The 21,414-nt window shown below is 46.5% G+C and overlaps 1 protein-coding gene across 11 annotated transcripts in view; it reads left to right on the forward strand.

Moving 5' to 3' along the window:
• Pfkfb3 (6-phosphofructo-2-kinase/fructose-2,6-biphosphatase 3) overlaps positions 1 to 17,860 on the forward strand; it is an 83,090-nt gene extending 65,230 nt beyond the window's left edge. For 3 of the 11 annotated variants that reach the window (XM_076939421.1, XM_076939422.1, XM_034510174.2), the window contains exons 6-17: positions 588 to 644; positions 3,439 to 3,563; positions 4,895 to 5,102; positions 5,405 to 5,551; positions 5,718 to 5,822; positions 7,278 to 7,407; positions 7,735 to 7,797; positions 7,910 to 7,974; positions 8,593 to 8,679; positions 9,551 to 9,724; positions 11,821 to 11,843; positions 13,775 to 15,276. In XM_076939421.1, coding sequence (XP_076795536.1) covers positions 588 to 644; positions 3,439 to 3,563; positions 4,895 to 5,102; positions 5,405 to 5,551; positions 5,718 to 5,822; positions 7,278 to 7,407; positions 7,735 to 7,797; positions 7,910 to 7,974; positions 8,593 to 8,679; positions 9,551 to 9,724; positions 11,821 to 11,843; positions 13,775 to 13,817 — 1,227 coding nt within the window. In that variant the 3' untranslated portion in view covers positions 13,818 to 15,276. The other 8 variants (XM_034510175.2, XM_076939417.1, XM_034510178.2 and 5 more) reach the window with 5 other exon arrangements.
• The last annotated feature ends 3,554 nt before the right edge of the window (positions 17,861 to 21,414 follow it).

Below are 21,414 nucleotides of genomic sequence, written 5' to 3' on the forward strand. Positions count from 1 at the left end.
GCCTAGGAACTATGGAGCCCTCCCTCCCTGGGAGAGGGGGAGGGCTGTGGCCATGCAAAGTTGGTGTTCAATGAAGTAATACTTTCCCAGTGCCTTTAATTTTTTTCTTCCTTATTAATATTTTGGTTAGCAAACAGAGACAAATACTTCTAGCTCTAAAGAACAAAGGGTGTGTGTGTGTGTGTGTGGACATTTTCATACGTGTGTATCATTATACTTTGTTCCATATATGCCCTTCCATTTTCTCTTGCCCCTCCCTCCCATTTACTAGTCCTCATCTGCTCCCCAAATAGTCTCTCTGATTCTGCTTTTGAAACAGGCAAGGCTTCTGGTACATGTATTCCATTAACCTGTTCCACACTCCCACCTGTAGTTTTCTTGTTCTGTCATGATACCCTCCCCCCCACACACACACATTTAAATTTAGATTTTGCATCTAAGAGGAAGCATGCAGTGTCTGTCTGGTTCTAGCTTGCTTTACATGTCCCCAGTCATATCCTCTTCCTGCCGGTTTCCTTATATCACAGTGAACTCAGCTGGCCTTTGGGGGGCTGTTTTTACATTCCTATCTTGCTTCCTTCCCCCAGGTATTTTTCATCGAGTCGGTCTGTGATGATCCTACTGTTGTGGCCTCCAACATCATGGTAAGACAATTAGTAAACTCTGTTTATATATGGTCCCTTATACTATGAGGTCATTTGCAGTCCTGGTGGGAGCTCAGGTCAGGGACTAGACAGTAACTAAAACCATAGAAGCAGATGACCTGCCCTGTGTGTGGTTGAGTGTCATCAGATAGATACTGGGACAGTAGAAGTACATGGAGGTATTAATTTGGCACAGTCTATGACCTGGACCTGATCTTAAGTGATATCCAGGTCCTTTCCAAGGTCTTAGAGGGCAAGCATCAGTACACAGTCTTGGTTGGGACATGGTGAAGAAAGGAGACAGACAGGGAGTAGTTTAACCTGGTGTCAGAATCTTGAAAGCTTCGAGATGGTGGAGTAGTAACCAGGGATGACTGGCAGCCCATCCCTTTACCCAGGGGAGGCCAGCCGGCTGTTCAGCTTTGCTTTCAGGTCCTTGATTGGTAAGAATGCTTTTATGTGAACCAAAGCCTTCAAGGTTCAGCATACCGAAGGCAAAGGTCTCAAATTTGGGAAGAAGGGGTGTAATCATGCCCCCTCCCTCTCAATTCCACTGGACAAGGGTAGCTTATCCAGATAAGTCAAGGTCAACGGCAATACTATTTGATTACTTGTTATTACTTGATAATAATAGATCACAAACAGAAATGAGAATTATAAAGACAATTTTTTTAAAAAAAGTTTTTGTGTGTATCCGTGGTAGGGTAAGCACAATGAGAAGACTGTGTGGAGTGAGTTCTGAATATCCACTCAGGTTATCGGGTGTGGCAACCCTCTTGACCTACCCAACTGTCACACCATCCCGCAACTTCTTATATTTTTAGATGAATTTCTTTTCAGTTTTGTCATTGTTATTGTTGTTGTGTTTTTGAGGCAGGATTCTCACACTATAGCCCAGCCTGTCCTGGAATACTGTGTGACAGCTCAGGATGACCTTATATTTGAGGCAAGGCTCCTGCCCTGGTCCTCCACTGCTGGAATGATGGATGTAAATCTCACTCCTGATTTTCAGTCTTAATCATATTGGAATAGGACATATTTATAAAAAATCAGTTTTCATGGGTAGGAGATGCAGGTGGTGTTATTGCATACATCTATCTATCATCTATCTATCTATCTATCTATCTATCTATCTATCTATCTATCTATCTATCTATCTGTCTATCCATCTATTATTTGGGGACAAGGTCCTACAGTTTAGCCCAGGCTGGCCTTGGACTCAAGGCATCCCACCCCCTCTTCTCCTTAAGTACTAGCATCACTGGTGCACTGGAATGGACCACTACACCTGGCCCAAAATAGACCTTTAAAGGCATGCTAAACATTTGTAGCTTCTTTCACTGGTTTTCTTCTCCAAGACAGTGGGAACATTGCAAAGTATTTCTAAGAAACAAGCTCATGCTTCAGGAAGAGTGGGTGAAAAGGGGAAGGCTCGGAGTTCGAGGAAGCAGAAGGGCTGGGCGTGGCATGGTGCATATGTGAGATCGGTTTCCCCAGTGAGCCGTCACTCCCATGCTAAGTCAGGAGTTTGTCTAGTAGTAGCTTTCTGTTCATTCATATACTTCACTGTTGGCCCTGGTCCTGTATTTAGAAATCTTTCTCTGATTAAGTCTCAAAAGCAGTTTTGCAGATTAGGCCCAGGGATTTGTGACCTATATTTGTTTTGATTGTACAATTCACATAATTTATATCTGACCTTAATAGCTATTTTTTGGTGGGCAGTTCTACAGCATTAAGTACATTCAGATTCTTAGGCAACCATGTTTGTAACATGGCTCTGTGGTAGAGTGCTTGTCTACCATGCGCAAAGCTGTGGGTTCAATCCCCTGCACTATACAAATTGGGTGTGGTAGTAAATACTTGAAATCTCAGCGCTTGAGAGGTGGGGGCAGGGAAATCAAAAGTTCAAGGTCATCCTTGGCTATGGACTGAAATATGAGAGCCTGTCTCAAAACAAAACAGAACAAAAACCAAAAAAAGTGGGAACCTCTACCATCCATCTCCAGGCTTTTCTATCTTTCTGTCTGCCTTATAGCTGTGGGAGTAAAAGATTAACAGAATTCTCAGGGCAGACATGATGGTGCCTGCTGAATAATTTCAGCACTTGTTGGTTAGAGGGAGGTACGATATTTTAGGAATGTTTGAGGATATCCTCTATGTAGCAGGTTCCAGCCCAGCCAAGATTAGATAGTAAGACTTGGCCTCGAAGACCCAAATCAAAGTTTCCCTAAAATCTACCTGGGTTTTTTGGGGGGAGAGGCATAATTGCCCAATTATAGGAGATTCCTTGTCCCAGAAGTGAAAGGTGTAGGCACCAGGTCAAGTTAGATGTCATTCAAACAGACCAGAACAATTGGAGACTGCTTTTGTTGGCGCAGATAGAGAAATCCTACCCAAGATCAGGGGCATTTCTAAGCACTTAATGTACCTTTTGTAACCAAAGGCCTGCTCTTTATGTGCGTCTGTAGGGTTCTGCTGAATTGAGGGGTCAGGCTCACTCAGTTATTGGATTGACCAGCCTTGGTGTATGAGCCAGCTATGTTCGTTCTTATGGGGTCCTTGTGGGTTTCCTGTGTCTGTCCTTACGAGGATCTTTGTGGTGCAATCATGAGGCCAAAAGGCCATGAGTCAAACTTCCCGACACCCAGTCTTCTTTTTTCCTCTTCTATGCTGGGTAGGATAATCTTTATTCCGAGCCTTTTTGGGCTTTCCCCGTTTGAAAGCCCAAATCCTGCTTAGTCTGAGCAGAAAGCCTTCCCTGTGACTCATCAGGCTGCCCTTTGTGGCGTTGCAGGAAGTTAAAATCTCCAGCCCGGATTACAAAGACTGCAACTCGGCAGAAGCAATGGACGACTTCATGAAGAGAATCAATTGCTATGAAGCCAGCTACCAGCCTCTTGACCCTGATAAATGTGACAGGTAAGTCCCAGAAGATATCCACACAAGGCCTCTAAAACAGCTCCCAGATATGTCTATAAACTCTTTAGAATTGGCTCCGCCCTTCGGTGGGTGGAGGCGCCATTGGCAATCGATGGCTGCTGAGGGAGGGATCACATCCATGTATAAACGGCTGCGTTAATTAGACTCAAGGGTTATTAATAATAAAACTTATGAAATGAGGGAGGTTAGGAGTAGTTAGAGGGAAGACAGTGGTGGATAGGTAGGTTCAAAATGAGGGATGGCTCAGTAGTTAAAAGCACGTACTGTTTTTTCAGATGACGGCAGCTCACAGCTAATCGTAATTGAAGCTACTGCGGGCTTGGCTGCCTCTGGCCTCCACAGGGTTTCTGCACTTATGTGCACATATCCACGTGGACACATGCACACAAACACACAACACACACACACACATATATATGTATATATATATATATATATATATATATATATATATATACACATATATATATAATTGAAAAGGATAAGAATAGTATCAGAGTGTCTTTCTTAATGATTCTCTACCTTAAAAAGATTTACTAGGATTGTTGTTGTTTGTTTGTTTGATTGGGTCTCACTATACCCCTGGCTGGGCTGGAATTAGTTATGGATTCACAGATCTGCCAGCCTCTGCCTCTGCCTCTGCCTCCCCAGAATGGGGATAAAAGGTGTGAGCCGCCATGCCCAGCTAGGGTTCCTCCCCCAAACATGTATACATTTATTTATTTGCTTGTGTTTGGGTTTTTTGTCTGTCTATGTGTGTACATGCATACTTACACACTACAGCACACATGTGGAAGCCAGAGGACAGCTTTTGGGAGCCCCTTTTCTCTCTATCCACCTTGTGAGCCCAGGGGATCAAACCCAGGACATCAGACTTGGTGGCGAACACTCTTACTCTTGAGCCATTGCACTGGTCCCTCCCGCTTACTTTTTGAGAGAGTCTCTCACTGAACCTGGAGCTCACTGAGTTGGCCAGGTTGACTGGCCAGTGAGCTCCAGGGAACCACCTGTCTCTGCTTCCCCAGCTCTGGGATTACAGACTATACTGTGCCCTGCTTAAAGAAGATATATTTGAATTTTATGTTTGTGCATTACTGAGTGAGCCATCTCTCCAGCCATACTGTCTGGTTCAAACAGCCTGGTTGAGGGAACTGTTGCTTGGGTTTATTCTCTAACTCCTAGAGAAGACCTACAACAGTCATTGTTAGGGGCCCCCAGGAAGCAAATATTCTAAATATGCTGGCTAGGCCCAGGGTGTGAGGTTTGCTGTCTGTAGGACTATGGAGGCCTGAATGGTGGTTTCTTGGCAGGGACTTGTCTCTCATCAAAGTGATTGACGTTGGCCGGAGGTTCTTGGTGAACAGAGTGCAGGACCACATCCAGAGCCGAATTGTGTACTACCTGATGAACATCCACGTGCAGCCCCGTACCATCTACCTGTGTCGGCATGGCGAGAATGAGTACAACCTGCAGGGGAAGATTGGGGGCGACTCAGGCCTGTCCAGCAGAGGCAAGAAGGTAGAGGAGAGGAGAGAGCATGGGGCTGGGGAGCAGGGGCTGATTGTTTCCCTCCGTGTAGAGTTGAGGGTCCTTGGGTGTTGTATATTTTTTGGCTGTTTTTGCCTCACTAGGCTGCCTGTATTTGCATGTGGTGTTGGTGTGTGTACATGTGACTGTGCACTAGGAATTGGAGGGCAGAGACAGGCCTCTTGGGACTCTGATAAGGTTTGAGTGGCCTTAGTTATTGCCAAGCAATAATATAACAAAACCTATGAAAGGAACTGGAGTTTGTGTGACCTCTTCTTCCCGTGTTCCCTCAGTTTGCCACTGCCCTGAGCAAGTTTGTGGAAGAACAGAATCTGAAGGATCTCCGTGTGTGGACCAGCCAGCTGAAAAGTACCATCCAGACTGCGGAGGCACTGAGGCTCCCGTATGAACAGTGGAAGGCACTCAACGAGATCGATGCTGTGAGTCCCAGGCTCATGTGGGTGCAGGGAGGCCTGGCAGGGAGTGGAGAGTTCTCTCGTGGGTCCTCTGGAATCCTGGTGGCTTCTTGAGACCCCTGCCCCCACTTTTTATTTGAGGTGGCCCTATAGGGAAGATTTCTGGAATGAATGTTGGTTTTTCTGACAGGGTGTGTGTGAGGAACTAACCTATGAGGAGATCAGAGACACCTACCCTGAGGAGTATGCACTGCGTGAACAAGACAAATACTATTACCGTTATCCCACTGGTGAGGTGAGCATGGGTCCTGGTCTCCTGTCTGCTGGTCTTTCTTTGTAATGGTCAGGGTCTGTGGCATGTGTGTATGGAGTTGGCTGAGAGAAGGCTTTGGGGACCCCAGTGTGGTCAGGTAAATTCCTATAAGATCTCTATACCCCATTCCATCTTCCAGTTCATCTCTACTACTTCTGTAGTCTCTGAATCTCACTAAAGAGAGCCTTGTAAAAACCCTAAGGGAAGTGTACTGTGTTTCCCACACTTGAGAACAATGAGAACCTTATCTGTCTCTCTGATGACATGGGCTATATAGCAAAAAAGATGGCTGGTGATTCACTCCAGACCAAAGCTTTTCCCTGCAGGCAGGTGGCACGGTAGACAGGCCGGCCTTGATGTCAGATGGCTTGTACAAGGGCTAGGCTGATGTTGGTAGAGGGAATGGCTGAGCAGGCAGCTACTCTTGTTGGAACGGAGTGTGCTGAGCCATGTGGTACTCTGGGAGTTCAGCCAGGTGGCTGTGTTGACACCTAGTGGGTGTCCTTCTGAGCCTTTGTCATACTTCCAGTTCCTGGTGGGCCACCATGCTGTCTTCTGGTCTCACTCTGGCCTTCTCTTACTGGGACTTCAGTCAGGAGAAAAAGCAGAGAAGAGTCAGCATAAGGAGGACCTTTGCTGGTTTTTTTTTTTTTTTTTTTTTTTAAATGTTGCAGCTCTGTGCCCATTGCATAGCTCTGACCTTCCTTGCTTTTGATCCCACCTTAACCTCCCCAGTTGCTGGTACTACAGATGTGCACCACCATATCTGGCTACATTTTTCTTGTTTGAAATGGGATGTAACATGTGTACGACATGCCCCTTGAGGTCATAGCAAACCTCTTGGCTTTACCCTGCTGAGTGTGGAGGATTTCAGACATACCCCACCTCTATTTCAAAAGGAAACTGCAGATTTGTTAGCAGTCCATCTAACGTCTCCTTGCGCCTAACCCCGGTGACCACAAATCCCTTGTCTCTGCATAGAGTTGCCTGTTCTGGGTGATGCACAGAAGGAATCTTTCGGTGTATAGACGTTGATACTTAGTGTCTTCCACTTGACATACAAATGTTTACAGTTCTTCCAAATCGTGACATGCGCCAGGACTTCGATCCTTTTAATTTTAATGGTTGTCTGAGTAATAGTCTGTGGTAGAGTTTGATCTTTCTCTACCACTCAAGAGGAGTAGGAAGAGGAAGGAATTGAGAGACAGGATTGCAGACTATCCTCAAGTTCCTCAGAAGTATTGCATCAAATGCAGAGCTGGATACTCACAAGGATGGATGTGTGTGTGTGTGTGTGTGTGTGTGTGTGTGTGTGTGTGTGTGTGTGTGTGTGAGTGTGGGTGCTATGAGCCAGTCTGTGATGAATGCTGCAAGTGATTGCCTGGCTCTTCTCTGCTTATCCTCTCCTAATGTGCTGTTTCATTCCCGTGTGCTCAGTCCTACCAGGATCTTGTCCAGCGCCTGGAGCCTGTGATCATGGAATTAGAGCGCCAAGAGAATGTATTGGTCATCTGTCACCAGGCTGTCCTACGCTGCCTACTAGCCTACTTCCTTGACAAGAGTGCAGGTATTGAGGGAAGCTGAGCCAGGAAGGAGGGAAGAAGGAAGCGGCCCTTAAGTGGAAGTGGCAGGGGACCTGTCTTTTCCTACTCCGCTTTGCTTCTGAGTATGGGTCTGCCTCACAGCCTGCTGAGGGGTCTGTACCTGCTCCCTGTTGAACAGTGTGAGGCTTAGTGGGCTCTGTCACTTCATAAATCAGCCTGGGGAACCCTCAAGCCTCCATGTGATCCGAGGCCTCTGGGTTAGGCATGAGGCGCTTGTGCTTGGAGATGCCCCTGAGCTTCTCCCTTTGCTTCAGTCTCTTATCTAACTATGATAACATGTCTCATTTCAGAGGAGATGCCATACCTGAAATGTCCCCTTCACACTGTCCTGAAACTGACACCCGTGGCGTATGGTGAGTAGCAGCCCCTGCTGGGCCCTGACCCTGGGGTCTCCTGGTGGCTAGAGGGCTGCAGAGGAGGACAATCTTTTTAACAGAAGCTGCCTTCTCCATCCTTCACCTTCAGGGTGCCGTGTGGAGTCCATTTACTTGAATGTAGAATCAGTGAGCACACACCGGGAGAGGTCAGAGGTGAGTTAGGCTCCGATGATGCCCTGGGACCCTTGGGAAACCCTGGGTCTGGCTCTCTTCTGGAGGGTTCTCTCTGAGTTTCTTTGGCACCCACTGGCCAGCTCCACATCTCTATTCCTAGCCCATCTTTCCTGTGGTATCATGAAATCTATTCATTTTCTTTCTGTCTACAATCTCTCTCTCTCTTTCTCTCTCCCCTCATCTCTACTTGACTGGGAAGAATGACTTAAACAGGGGATTACTTCCTTCTGTCAATCATAATCCTGGCACAGTAGCTGTTACCACTTCAGGCAGCAAAAAGCTGTGCCCTTCTCAAAAGCACCAGAAGCCTGGCTCAGCCAGCCAGCCAGCATCATCATTTGCATGCCCTTAAGTTCATGGTTAGCAAAGGTCTGAGATAGCAAGAGGGCCGGAGGATGGGCATCCTGCAGCATGGCCAAGGGAAGGTCTTAGGAGACTTTAGGAGACTCAGGACTTGGCTGCCGTTGTCCTCTACCTCAGGGAGGTCTGAGGTTTTGGGGGAGGGAGTGTATGGTCATGTTGAATCCTTTTACTGGGCAGATGGTGTATCTGTCCAGGCCTGTGTTGTGAAAGTGGGTTTAAATTTGCTTTATGCAGGCTGTCAAAATACAACACTTTGCCAGTGTAGTCAGACCTTCCTCTTACACCGAACTTGACTTTCTGTCTGTGGAGTCCGAAAAACAGGTGACTTACCCATCCCCAAGGAACTTGGCCGGCAGACTTTGGTAGGAAGGGTACATGAATGGGGTGTCAGCCTGTTTTCTGCCTCGCTTGCACTTGGACTACACTAGAAGAGAACTGTGTCCCTGGGCTGCCTTGCCCTGTCTCCTGGCCCCGCCCCTCTGAACCAAGGCACCTGCTCACTTAGCTGAATGAATAGAGCCCTAACTAATCTTGGGTTTAGACATGAGATGGGCTCCACGGGCCTCAGAATACTTACTTGCTAGCATGGGGGCTGAAGATGTCCAGGGCTCTGAGGTGCTGGGCCATGCATTGGATCCCAGGAGCCTACTCTCCTGTCTCATCATCCTCTGCTTGGAAGGCTGACATCTCATCCCAATGGACAGACTGCTGCCTGTTTTCTGCATCTTTGGCCTTCGTTTTGGCCTCCTAAACGGAGGCTGGGTACTGTCTGGGCGAGCACAGAGTATTGCGCAGGTGTTTGTGTGTACTGCAGACCAGGTGAAAGGGAGTCAGCCCTGACACCTTTCCCCTCCCATTCCTGAGATCTCAGAGCCAACGGTCTCTCCTGGGCCCTCTGTGGGTGGGGTGACTGGGAGTTAAGATTCTTTTCTCTGACCCCCTCCTCTGCTGTGGTTGTAATTATTATTTCTTCCCTTGCTTTGCACATAGCAAGAAGTTCTGTGCCAGCAGCAGCTCAGGGTCAAGGTCACTCACCTGGGTGTCCCTTAAAAATTTCAAGAGGAATTTATGTGTGGGGTGTGTGTGTGTGTGTGTGTGTGTGTGTGTGTATGTATGTGTGTGTATGGCTTCTCTACCTCCCTCCCCACTCCTTGTAACTGTCGCCTTCTCTCTTTTGTCTTTGTCTGCTTAGGATGCAAAGAAGGGACCTAACCCACTCATGAGACGCAATAGTGTCACCCCACTAGCCAGCCCCGAGCCCACCAAAAAGCCTCGCATCAACAGCTTTGAGGAGCATGTGGCTTCCACTTCTGCTGCCCTGCCAAGCTGCCTGCCCCCGGAAGTGCCCACGCAGCTGCCCGGACAAGTCAGTGATCCTGCTTTAATTACTGCCTACAGGGGAGGGTGCAGAGGAGAGATGATCCCCATATCTGGGGCTCTGTGCGGTGTTTGCAAGTGAGAATAAGTGTCCGTGTTCAGGTGGGCTGCATGTGTGATGTGCAGCCGGCAAGGTGTGTGTATGTACGTGCATCAGGCAGAACACGCAATGCTCTCTCTGAATCTTTCCTTGTCAACAGTGACTATGTGTATCCTTTCTGAGGTTGTGGTCTTTATTCTTTATTGAGCAGAGTCAGGCAGAGCAAAAAATACTGTAAAATGCACCCGTCCTGTGCACACTTGTGAGTACTACTTCTAGAACCTGTCTACGCTCTAGCAATTCCCAATCCAGGAGTCTGTATGTTCCGTGGGACTGATGTTTTGTCTTTCCTCTCCTTTGCTTTCACCTCTGACAGAAAAAGGCTGAGGTCACACAGGAGAGCCTACCTCCTCACCAGAGCCAGCATAGCCCTGCCCTCCTTAGAAACAGTCCAGAGCCGGAGAGGCAGCCGAGTTTAAAGCTCTTTCCGTGCAACTTCCATTCAGATCCCCAGAACCCATGCAACAAGCTGAGTGCAGAGACATCGTGCCTGTAAAATCACCGGTAGTGAGATAGGAGGCAGAAACAGGTGGATCCTAGAAGCTCACAGGCTAGCTAGCCTGGTCTACATGGTGAAATCCCAGAACAATAAGAGACCTCCTTTTAAAGAAAAGGTGGTAGACTCCTGAAGATTGACATCTGAGGTTGTCCTTTTATGTCCACTCATGGGGTGCTTGTGTTTACCAGCACCCCTATACAGGAATGCATGGTGCACATGCACTCACACAGAAGCAGGCAGCCAAGGCAATCATCTTTTCACACAGTGGTTAGGTGATCGGAGTGAAAATAAACAGAACTCAGCAAGATCCACTCTTTCACTAGCTTGAAAAATGGAAGGCTGAAGAGTTTGGCTGTTGAGCATTTAAATTTGTTTTCAGGAAACCAGCCCTTCAAAGATAGCCAAGGACCTTTGCAAACATAAAATCATAGACCATGCCCCATGCCTGGATGAATTTCAGCTCAACACTGGACCAATTCTGCCTATGTGGTGCCAGCTCTTCCGTTGTCCCTGAGCTTCCTGTTAACTTCCTAAGGATTAGAATGAGGCCCAGGGAGAACCCTGTGGCCTCCAAAGCTCATTTAACTAGCCCAGGCCTCGGTTTCCTAATCTGAGAATTGGGGAAGTAATATACCCTCCAAAAAGTGGCTCGGGCAAGATGATTTGTGCTGTTCATATAACTTGGGGTCTGGCACAAAGTAAGTAAGGGTTAGGTCTGGTGAAATGATGAATTCCCTGGAAGCCCTGGGACTTGGCTTCCATTGAAGCTCTGTCCTAACATGAGTGTGGGTTTGTTTCCCAACCCCCCACCCCCCGTTCAGCTACAAGTTGTTGGTATATAGTTCAGGCTGTTTCCTACGTACAGAGTCTCTAACTTATGGTCATTCTAGCTCTGAATCCCAAGTGTAAGATTATTTTCTTTTGTGGAGGACAGGGTCTCATGGTGCATAGAGTGACCTCAGATTCACTGTATAGTTGAGGATAACTTCGAACTCCTGACTCTCCTGGCTCCTCGCAGGGGCACTGCCATGCCTGGTGTGTGGATTTTCATGTCCACGCTCAATCTCTTTAGCTTTGGAAATGGACACAGGACCAGCGGGAAGATACAAGTAGATAATTTCTTGAGGTCTGAGAGTTTTCTAATTACAGGCAAGCAGATGGCTTCTCCATCCCACTGTATATTGGTGCATTGTGGGAGTTTTCTGTTGCAGAGGCTCAAGGGGATTAACCTAGGCCAGAGGCAGGAGACATCCAGAACTACACTGATCTAGTCATGGTGGTCACTGGCAAGAGCCCAGTCTTGTCTCCCACTTCACAGATGCCTCTGACTTTGTTAGGACAGCTCTTTAAAATTACAAACTCCTAAGGAACAGATGTCCAGGATCTATTGGTCAGGTCAGACATGGGAGGTGTGTGTGGCTTGACTCAGCAGCTGCCATCTGGCCTCCTGACTGACTTTCTCTCTTCTTACCTTGTCTCCCTGCAGCCTTTGCTAGGGAAAGCCTGTCTGTAAGTATTTTCTTCTCAATAATTCTATTGCTTGTGCTCAACACTTGCTTGTTTTGCCCGTTTGGTCTCCTGCCTGTTGAAGTAGTTAGGAGGAAGGCAGTCTGGGTAAAGTCTGAGGTTGCCCATAGAGGAGAAGGAGATGGGAGGAGAGAATACCCAAAGTTTATAAAGAAGAGATACAGAAAGGGAAAACACAACATGTTCAGCATGCTCCAGTGCCACCAACCACAGGGTGCTACTCTCCACTCCCTTGGGATTCTACACCGTGTCTTCATTGGTCATAGGCAGGGGTTTGACATAATGCCAGATTTCCCTTGTAGGGCCAGCTTTTTGATACTGAATGAATCTAGTGCTTACTATCATTGCTTTGTACCTCCTCCTCCAGAGGAGCATCCTTTTGTTCTGGAAACAATATTTATTCAGAACCTAGTAACCAAGTGTGGGGACCTATTTTGATGTCACAGAGATGTCCTGGCCTGTCAGTCCTGTCAAGGGACAGTCTGTGGAGACACCCATGTAAGAATGATAGCTGGGGATCCCACTCCACTGTATCCTCAGACCTGACTGCAGCTGTGACAAGCTTGGATCTGGCATTTGGAAGAACTGTGTAACTTACAGAGGATGGGATTGACCATCCTTCTGGCCCCCTAAATAAGAGACAATCCATGTTCTGTTTAACAAGAAAAGTCAAATGAATTGCACACCCACAAATTGGTAGACAGTAGAGCCAGGCCTCAAGCAGACCTTGTGCCCTAGAAAGCTGGTTTCTTCTTCCCTATAAGCTTGTTGGAAAAGCCCGGCTACTATTTCTCTGTTTCCGATTCTTGAAGCCTAAGGGGCGCCATGAGCAGCTGCTGGTCTCTGGGTTAATTCCTGCAGGTTCCCTTGCTGCCACTTCTTAAGGAGAAGGACAGGCATGGCTGTTAACTTCTCTTTCAAAAAGGGACAGTGTGCGCACTCTCCTGTTTCCTGTCTTTTGTGAACTGCTTGAGGACCAAGGGTTCTCCTTGCAGAGGCTTTGGGTTTAGCCTCTCCTTGTGGTTTTGCAGCTTTGCATATCCTTCAGAAGGCAGTTTTCCTGCTGAGAAAAGCCATTCACATCTCCACCCTACACTATTAGATTCACCTTGGGAATGGACAAGCAGAACTTTTCCATTTCTAAGGTGAATCTAATAGTGCTTTTGGCTAGAATGCCTTTAGTTAAGCCAGAATTCATCCCATAGACTCATTCCCCCTGCAATTTTAAGACTTGAGCTTGCTCATCTGTAAGTGGTGACTGAAACTCTTCAGGGAGCATTGTTAAGGAAAATATGCATGTAACTCATGGCAAGTATCTGGCACCTAGGAGAGCCTGATGGGCTTTGGCTGGTGTGCTTATGGACTCTCCAGCTTTAAGTATGCATGGAGATGGTCCTTTGTCCCCTCTGCCCTGTGCCACTGGATATTTTATTTCTCAGAGCAGCTGGAGTACTCAGTCTTGAGCTTGAGAAGCCCCAGAAGCCTGATGTTCATCATCTTGGTCTCCTGAGTGATATGCAGATACTGCCCTCTGTTGTATCCTCCTGGGGGATGTTGCTCTGCTTGGGACCAAGGGACCACCTACATTTTTCATCTTAAAATTACAGAATGAACACTAAAGCGAGAACACCACTCAGGCTGGCAATGTAACTCAGTTGGTGGAGGGATCGATTAGCATGCAAGAGGCCCTGAGTTTGATCCCCCAGCACTGCATAATGCAGGCAAAGTAGAATGCATCTGTAACCTCAGCACTCAGGAGGAGGCAGGAAAATCAGACAATCAAGATCATCTACACTACAGTATAGCCTGGGCTACCTCAAAACTGAACAGAAGATACTAAAATTGGTTTTGTTTTCTCCTTTTCCAACCTGTTTGCTTTTTTTCTTCCCCCCCTTCCCCACTATGCTTGAAAGACGAACTGTCTGTCACATTTTTTCAAAGTTTTCTCCTTACTAACCTGGGAAAGGTAACTGAGCCGGTGCATGTCCCTCTGTTTCTTCCGGTGTCTGAGTCCTTGCATCTCAGCCGAAAGGCGTCTTAGTTTGTGTACAGTTGCCCATTGTGGAGTACATGGCTCATGTGTCAGTGCTGGATGGTCTTTCAAGCAGTACCATTGATGTGGGGTCCTCTCCCATGTGTGTCCGTCTCTCTGTGTCCTGAGCCAGGGACCCCTGAGGAAATGATGTGGCCATGATGCCCCATGTGACTTTTTGTTGTTACTATTGCTTTGTCATGTTTGAATGCTTGAGGCCTTAGGCCTATGGTGTGGTAGAAGTCGTAACCCTTTCCTTTTCGACCCTACAACATGGCTGGGGTGCTTTATGTGCTTGGCCCAGGGCACTACCAGAAAGACCCCTGTTTAACACAGGGCATTGTTGCCTGGGTTTCCGAGTCTCACTCAGCTATGAGTGTTGACTCTTAGGACAGCCTAGCACTGGGTCACTTCTCTAGACATCCACAGTTAGGTTCCCCTGTTCTGTGGCCTGAGAGTAGTTCTTGGGCTCCTGCCTGCCCAAACTCCATCTTTTCATGATCCTGCCCCTGGTAGGACAGCTTTTTGGGTTTTTTTTGTTTTGTTTTGTTTTTGTTTTTGTTTCTTTCTTTCTTTCTTTTTTTTTTTTTTTAGGGGGAAACACAGACATAATACTTTTTATTAGACATTTCTTTTTTGAAAGATTAGATTTCTGAAGGGTTTTAGGGAGAGATGCTTGCTGGCCACTGGTCATATTCAAGGCAAGTGATGTAATATTTTAAAGGGAACTAGATATCAGTTAATTTGTTGTGCAACTTCTTTCTAGGGGGTACATGGGTCAAGACCCAGCAGGCTTGAGTGACAACCTCCTCTAGGCCTCTGTGTGGCCAGCCATCCCACTCACCTCTTGCATTCTGTGGAGCTCTTTGTCCAGAGTTGGGACTCAAGTGTAGCTAAGTCTAAGTGCAAAGCTCTGTAGGTTGTTTCCAGAGAGAAACTATGATACTCCAGACAGTCCCAGCTGGTTTTGACATGGCTGTGACCAATGTGAGAGCTCTGTGTGGCATGGAAAACAGCCCTCAGCTCCTACAGGGGAGGGTGCATGACTTTCCTATTTGTGCCTCATGGTCCCTTGTCCTTTGTCTGACCCCTGGAACAGCGGACGGGCTCCCATGTCACATGCCTGTCCCTCTCCATGCCCTTCTGGCTGGAATCGAGCCCAGTGCTAAGCAGAATCCTGGCTTATTTCTCTAGCTTCTTCTGTAGCCTGGGGCGTTCTCTGTCATGTTACAAGTCCTACTTGGGCTCTCCCCTTGTTTTGTGATCATTCTCTGCTAGGGGTGTGTTCTTCTGGGGAGTTACCGGGGTGTCTTGTGGCATGGCTTTGAGCCTTCTGTTTGAGATCAGCACCAGGTTCTGACTCTCCCTTCCTCTCTCTCCTGAAAACAGAACATGAAGAGCCCCCGGAGTGGTGCCGACTCTTCCCAGAAGCACTAAAGCTGAAATGTGGGTTCCATTCCATTTCCACAGCCTGCCTTGTGCCCGCTCATCTACCTGAGGCCAAGTGATCCCAAGGACTTCTGGACTGGGGGAGAATGGAGGTCTGAAGGTTGAAGAGTAGCAGCCCCTCCCCCTCTGAGATGTTGGGGTGGCAAAGACAACTAGGAAGTTGTACAGATCCCAGCTTTCTGTGGCAAAGCAGCAGACCTCCCTACACTCTGTTCTCTTGCCACTTTCAGGGCTGTCTGACCTCACAGACCCTTCCAAAGCTTGGGGAGGATTGTAGTACTTGAGGAGATCAGACCCCAGTTGGGGCCCTGGACACCACCATGCTGTTCTGTTTTGTTTCTTTGGATCCTGGCGTGGCATGTTGATTAGACAAGAGTGGCAGAGAATCCTGAGATTCGGTTAGACCCCACTTCCTGGAGGCTCAGGGATGATCAAACATTCTCATGTGGCTTCTATGCATTTTGGCCTAGGAAGAGGCCTAAGAGACTTGGGCACATACTGCATTGGGTATGGGGTATTCTCCTGAGGAGTCCTTGAGCTGAGGCCTGCTGAGCAATGATATGCCTTGGCTCCTCCACGTGTCCACATGCCTTCTAGGTCCCAAGTTAAGGGACAGACTGGTTGTGTCAGTGGAAGGAAGGATTTTGCTGAGAAAAATAACTAGGGCCCTCTCTTCCCAGGGGCCCTTAAGCCTTCCGTTCTTCACCTTGGGCCTGAGGCACCTGAGTAGATCCTGTGGCTGTTTGTTTGCACTTTCTGTCTCTCCCCTCCCCCTCTGTCCCCCTCCCTCCCCACACCTCACTTCAGGAACTTAGATGACAGGGTGCTGGCCCTTGGAGGCTCGAAGCTGCTGAATGGGAGGAGTTGGAGTGTCTGCGAGATGGAGGATCTCAGAGCCTTCTGCTACACTCACATTGTTCAAGAAGGGATGGTGGCCCAAGGAAGGCTCATTTCAGGCCGCCTGCTCATAGAGCTGTCCCCATATTTTGGCCAAGTGTCTATTGTTGTATGCCTCATACCACCACGCTTGGCATCTCAAGGAGTTCCCAAGAGTAGAAAATCGTCCTTGTCAGCTTTATGGTGTCGGCGACAATTTTGCATGGGTTGAAAGTAGCGCTAATGTTTCTGCCCTTGTCTGCCTGTTTCTCCCTTTGTCCACCCAAGTTCTGGAGGAGGACAGGACATCCCAAGCCTGGAAGAAACCATTTGGAAGCTCAGCAGTGTTAGCCCAAATGACCCTTTATGAGGATGCTACACAGCGAGGGCCGAACTTTACTTTCTGCTTTCTTCCTGTGAGTCCTAAGGATCCTATCCTCCCCAGCTCTGGGGACAAGTCCTTGGGTGACACAGGGCATGCTTCTGACACTTTAAAGTCACTTTGTGTTTTCACAGCTGACCATTCAAGCATTCGGCCCAGCCCACTACCCTTTAAATCTGTGGTTCACCAGGAGATAGATAGATATATATATATATATATATATATATATATATATATATATATATATCCATTTGATGACTTGGGCTGTTTTCTCTCTGTGGCTTGAGTCTTGACAAGGATATGTGCAGTGCAGACTTGGGCTGAAGTGTGTGCAGGCAGATAATACTTTTGGACCTGGGGACCTGCAGCATTGCTTTGGGGGATGGGGTGGGGGGGTGGGGAGCAGGATCGGAACTGTGTAGCCCAAACTAGCCTCCAACTCATGGCCGTCCTCCTGTCTCAGCCTCCCAAATGTTAGCCATTCGGGTTATAAGCGTGAGCCACCATCATGCCTGGTACTATGGCTTTGTGCCTGAAGGTAGTTTCTTCGATGCCTTCTTCTGACCACATCCATTTTATAGTTACAGAACATAGAGACTCTCAAAGGCTGAGACAGGTAGGGGTGATCACGTGTGATCAGCTTAAGTCAGTACATCAAGAGAAAGCTTTGCCCAATGTGATTTCACATTCTGTGACCATCTCTGAGTAAGTAAGTTCAGGCCCAGGAGATCTTGAAGTGGTTGGAACATGGCTTCTTCCTTCGAAAGCCAGTGACTTGGTGGATGAGATGGGTAGCAGCACCCACAGGACTTCCACTCTCTCACCCAAAACAACAAAATAAAATGGGGACCAATGTTTTTAACTTTGCATATTTGTTTTGGGGGTAAATTTCTCCCCTTTTCTTCAACAACGGGCAATACCCTTGATTTATGGGGAGAAGAAAAACTGTTGGAACCACACCAAGGATCTTTTCATTTGTAATACTTGAAATTTATTTTTTTATTATTTTGATAGCAGATGTGCTATTTATTTATTTAATATGTGTAAGGGAGCCTAAACCTAGAGAGCTGTATAGATTGGGTTTAATTGTTCATTGGCGTGGGACCTTCCAATGTGTGACTTATGACTTCTTCATGTTCTGTGTAATTGTCTCTGTCGATGCCTTGGGAAGAAGCTATTCAAGCTTTTAAATAGGAGGCGCCTTTCAGAAATTTGTATATTTTGCAGTTGCAAGAACAATAAAAACCTGGTTGAGATATACTTGCGGAACTCACTTCTGAGTCTTTTGCGGACACAGGTGTCAATTTTCTTTCTAAGCATTTAGTGTGTGTTTGTGTGTCAGTGTGTGTGTGTGTGTGTGTGTGTGTGCCCGCGAGCATGCACATGTGCACAGGGGTCAGAGGACAGCTTGGCAAGAGTCCATTTCTTTCAGTCTCCAGAGATTGAGACCAGGCCGCCAGGCTTGTCAGTGCCTTTACTTGAGTCAGTCATCTTACTAGACCACAGGTTTGTTTTTTGTTTTATTTTTATTTTATTTTATTTTATTTTTATTGAGATTTATGGCTAGGGCACCTCTTAGCTACCTATATTATCTTCCTTTAAACAAGAAACAACAGATTGTCAAGTTTGTATATTTGGGAAATAATAAAATATGTTAATTTTAAATTAAATAGACTTTTGTTGGGTTTTCTTTTTCTCTTTCTTTCTTTCTTTCTTTCTTTCTTTCTTTCTTTCTTTGTTTTTGTTTTTCAAGATAGGGTTTCTCTGTGTAGTCTTGGCTGTCCTGGAACTCATTCTGTAGACCAGGCTGCCTGCTTCTGCTTCTGCCTCCTGAGTGCTGGGATAAAAGATGTGTCACCACTGCTGGCTTTTTTTTTTTTTTTTTTTTTTTTGAGATGGTAATTCAAAATATATAGCCCAAGCTGACATCAAACTTGTCATCTTCCTGTCTCAGTCTTCCAAGTACTGGGTTATAGGCATACAGTACCACACCCAGCCTAGAGTCCATTCATAACAAAATCTTGTTTCTATATGTGCTGGTGTGAGTGTGCCCTAGCATATATGTAGAGGTCAGGACAACTACATGTATTGATCATGGTCTGTCAGTTTCCTTGAGGCGAAGTCTTGCTGCAGAATGTGCTAGGTTAGCTATTCCACAGCCGGAGGATTCCCAATCCTCCGTTCCTCTTACCCCCCAGCCCCCATCTCACTGAGGGGCACTGAGATCCAGCTTTATGTGGGCTGTGGGAATCTGAACTCAGGTTGTTAGAGTAGCACAGCAAGTCAGTGACCTCCGCTCCCTGGAGATTGAATTTAGGGACTCACCAATGCTAAGGGCTGGGCCCTGATGTTTCCCACCAAGCTCGATGATCCACATAGTGGAAGAAAACCAACTCCTACCAAATTATCCCCTGGATTCCACACATGCTGTGCCAGCATGCCTGTGACCCCCCACCCCCACTCTGTTCCTCCAAATAAATGAGTTTTCAAACTTCAGTAACTTCTTTGTTCTTATTGATAGCCAAAAGTTAAGGGTTTGTTATCTGTCTGTCTGTTTGTTTGTTTTGCCCAAGAGTCAAGGTCTTCATCTCTACAGATTGAAGAGTTGAAGAGTGTATGACAGTGTGTATCCAGTTTGAACCTTACACACCCTAGAAGTTGCCCTGATGTCCAAATCCCTTCCACTCCTCCAACCCTAGCCCAGAAGAGAACAGTCTTGGGGCATCTCCATACTGAAGTGACTTCTGGGACTGTTGTCTGGAGACTACAGTGGTACAGAGACAGCTATAGACTCTCCTGACTTTTAAGATGCTCATTAGGTACAGGGGATAGAACTTTGCAATCTGGTCCCATGTTTCAGGTCTTCCTCCTTCTTCCTCCTCCTCCTCCTTTTCTTCTTCTTCTTCTTCTTCTTCTTCTTCTTCTTCTTCTTCTTCTTCTTCTTCTTCTTCTTCTTCTTCTTCTTCTTCTTCTTCTTCTTCTTCTTCTTCTCCTTCTCCTTCTCCTTCTCCTTCTCCTTCTCCTTCTCCTTCTCCTTCTCCTTCTCCTTCTCCTCCTTCTTCTTCTTCCTCCTCTTCCTCTCCCTCTCCTCTTCTTCCTCCTTCTCCTCCTCCTCCTCTTAAATGATTTATTCATTTATTTTATGCATATGAATACACCATTGCTCTCTTCAGACACACCAGAAGAGGGCATCAGACCCCATTTCAGATGGTTGTGAGCCACCATGTGGTTGCTGGGAATTGATCTCAAGACCTCTGGAAGAGCAGTCAGTGCTCTTAAGCACTAAGCCATCTCTCCTGACAAGGTTATCTTCTAAGAGAATGAAAAAGCTACCAAGACTGTGGATAGAGCACTTGCTTTGCTTCTGCAAGGCCCTGAGTCTGATCTTTAGCATCTTTCTCCCCAAATTAAATGAAGTTTGACATAAAAAAAAAAAAAAAGCAAGTAAGTTAAGTGTAATGGAATATGCTTATTTAGGATAGTGGGCATGGTATGCAAGCCTGAAACCAGTAGGGACTGAGGGATGCTGGGAGAATCTGGTGTCCAGAGTCTGCTTTGATTTGAAACCTAACACCTATAATCACAGCACTTGGGAGTCTGAGGCAGGAGGATGATAAATCCGAGGCTGGCCTATATAGTGAGTCTGATAAAAATACCATGCTTGACAGCAACCCCTTCCCCAGGGGTATGGATAAAGAACATGTGGTTTGTAGTTAGTCATAAAGACCAAAGTTAGCAGGAAAGTGGATGCAGCTAAACAGAATCATATTTGGTGAAGTAAGTCAGTCCCAGACACTCTGGGTTCTCTGGCTTGTGGATCTTAGACAGGCAAGTCCATGGCACATCTTCTTGATTAATGATTGCTGTCAGAGGGCCCAGCCTACTGGAGGTAGTACCATCTCTAGGCTGGTGATCCTGGATTATTTTAAAAATCTGAGGAAGCCATGAGAAGCAAGCCAGTAAGCAACATTCCTCCATGGCCTCTGCTTTAGTTCCTGCCTCCAGGATCCCACTCTCAGTTCCTGTTGTAATTTGTAAATTATAAACAATAACCAGAAAATAAACCCTTTCCTCCCCAAGTTGCTTCTGGTCATGGCATTTTTCTCTTAGCAATAGAAAGCAAAGGAAGACACAGTCCCTCGTGGCAGGGTATCACAGAGGCAGGAAGAGCTTGAGGGAGCTGGTCACATGGCGTCCAGAGTCAAGCGGAAGAAGGTGTCAGAATCTTGTTCAGTTTTATTTAGTTTTACTTAGATGCTTTCTCCATTTTATTTAGTCTAGGTTCCCTTGCCCCAAGAATGGGTCCTCCAACAATTAAAATGTATCTTCCCGCATAACAAAGATAATTGCTAACAGTCATGCCCAGAGTCATCTCCCAAGTGAGTCTAGATTCCATCAACTTGACAATACTAACCATCACACTGTCTAAGGAAACAAAGAAAATTAGTGGGAAGATGAGAGCTTTAAAATGGGGGACGACGGTATAGGTGGGGTAAGGGGAAAACATGCTCAAAGCATATTATACATTTAAATGAAAACATCATTATCACAACCCACGACCATGTACTACTATGAATACACGCCAATTAAAATATCAAACAAAACAAGCAATAGTCTGATAAAAAAAAAAAAAACAAAACAACCCAGAAACATAGGTTGGTGTGTATTATATGATACAATCTATGATCAGCGCTTGCTGCTACCTTAAATAGTTGACCAAGTTTCTCAGTACAGTTTGCTAAATAATTTCAAGGAAAGATACTCTCAGCTGTGCTTAGTGAAGAGGCAGAAGTGAAGCGGAGAGCCAAACCCCT

This window comes from Arvicanthis niloticus, chromosome 8 (assembly GCF_011762505.2).
Source record: "Arvicanthis niloticus isolate mArvNil1 chromosome 8, mArvNil1.pat.X, whole genome shotgun sequence".
Taxonomy (NCBI): Eukaryota; Metazoa; Chordata; class Mammalia; order Rodentia; family Muridae; genus Arvicanthis; species Arvicanthis niloticus.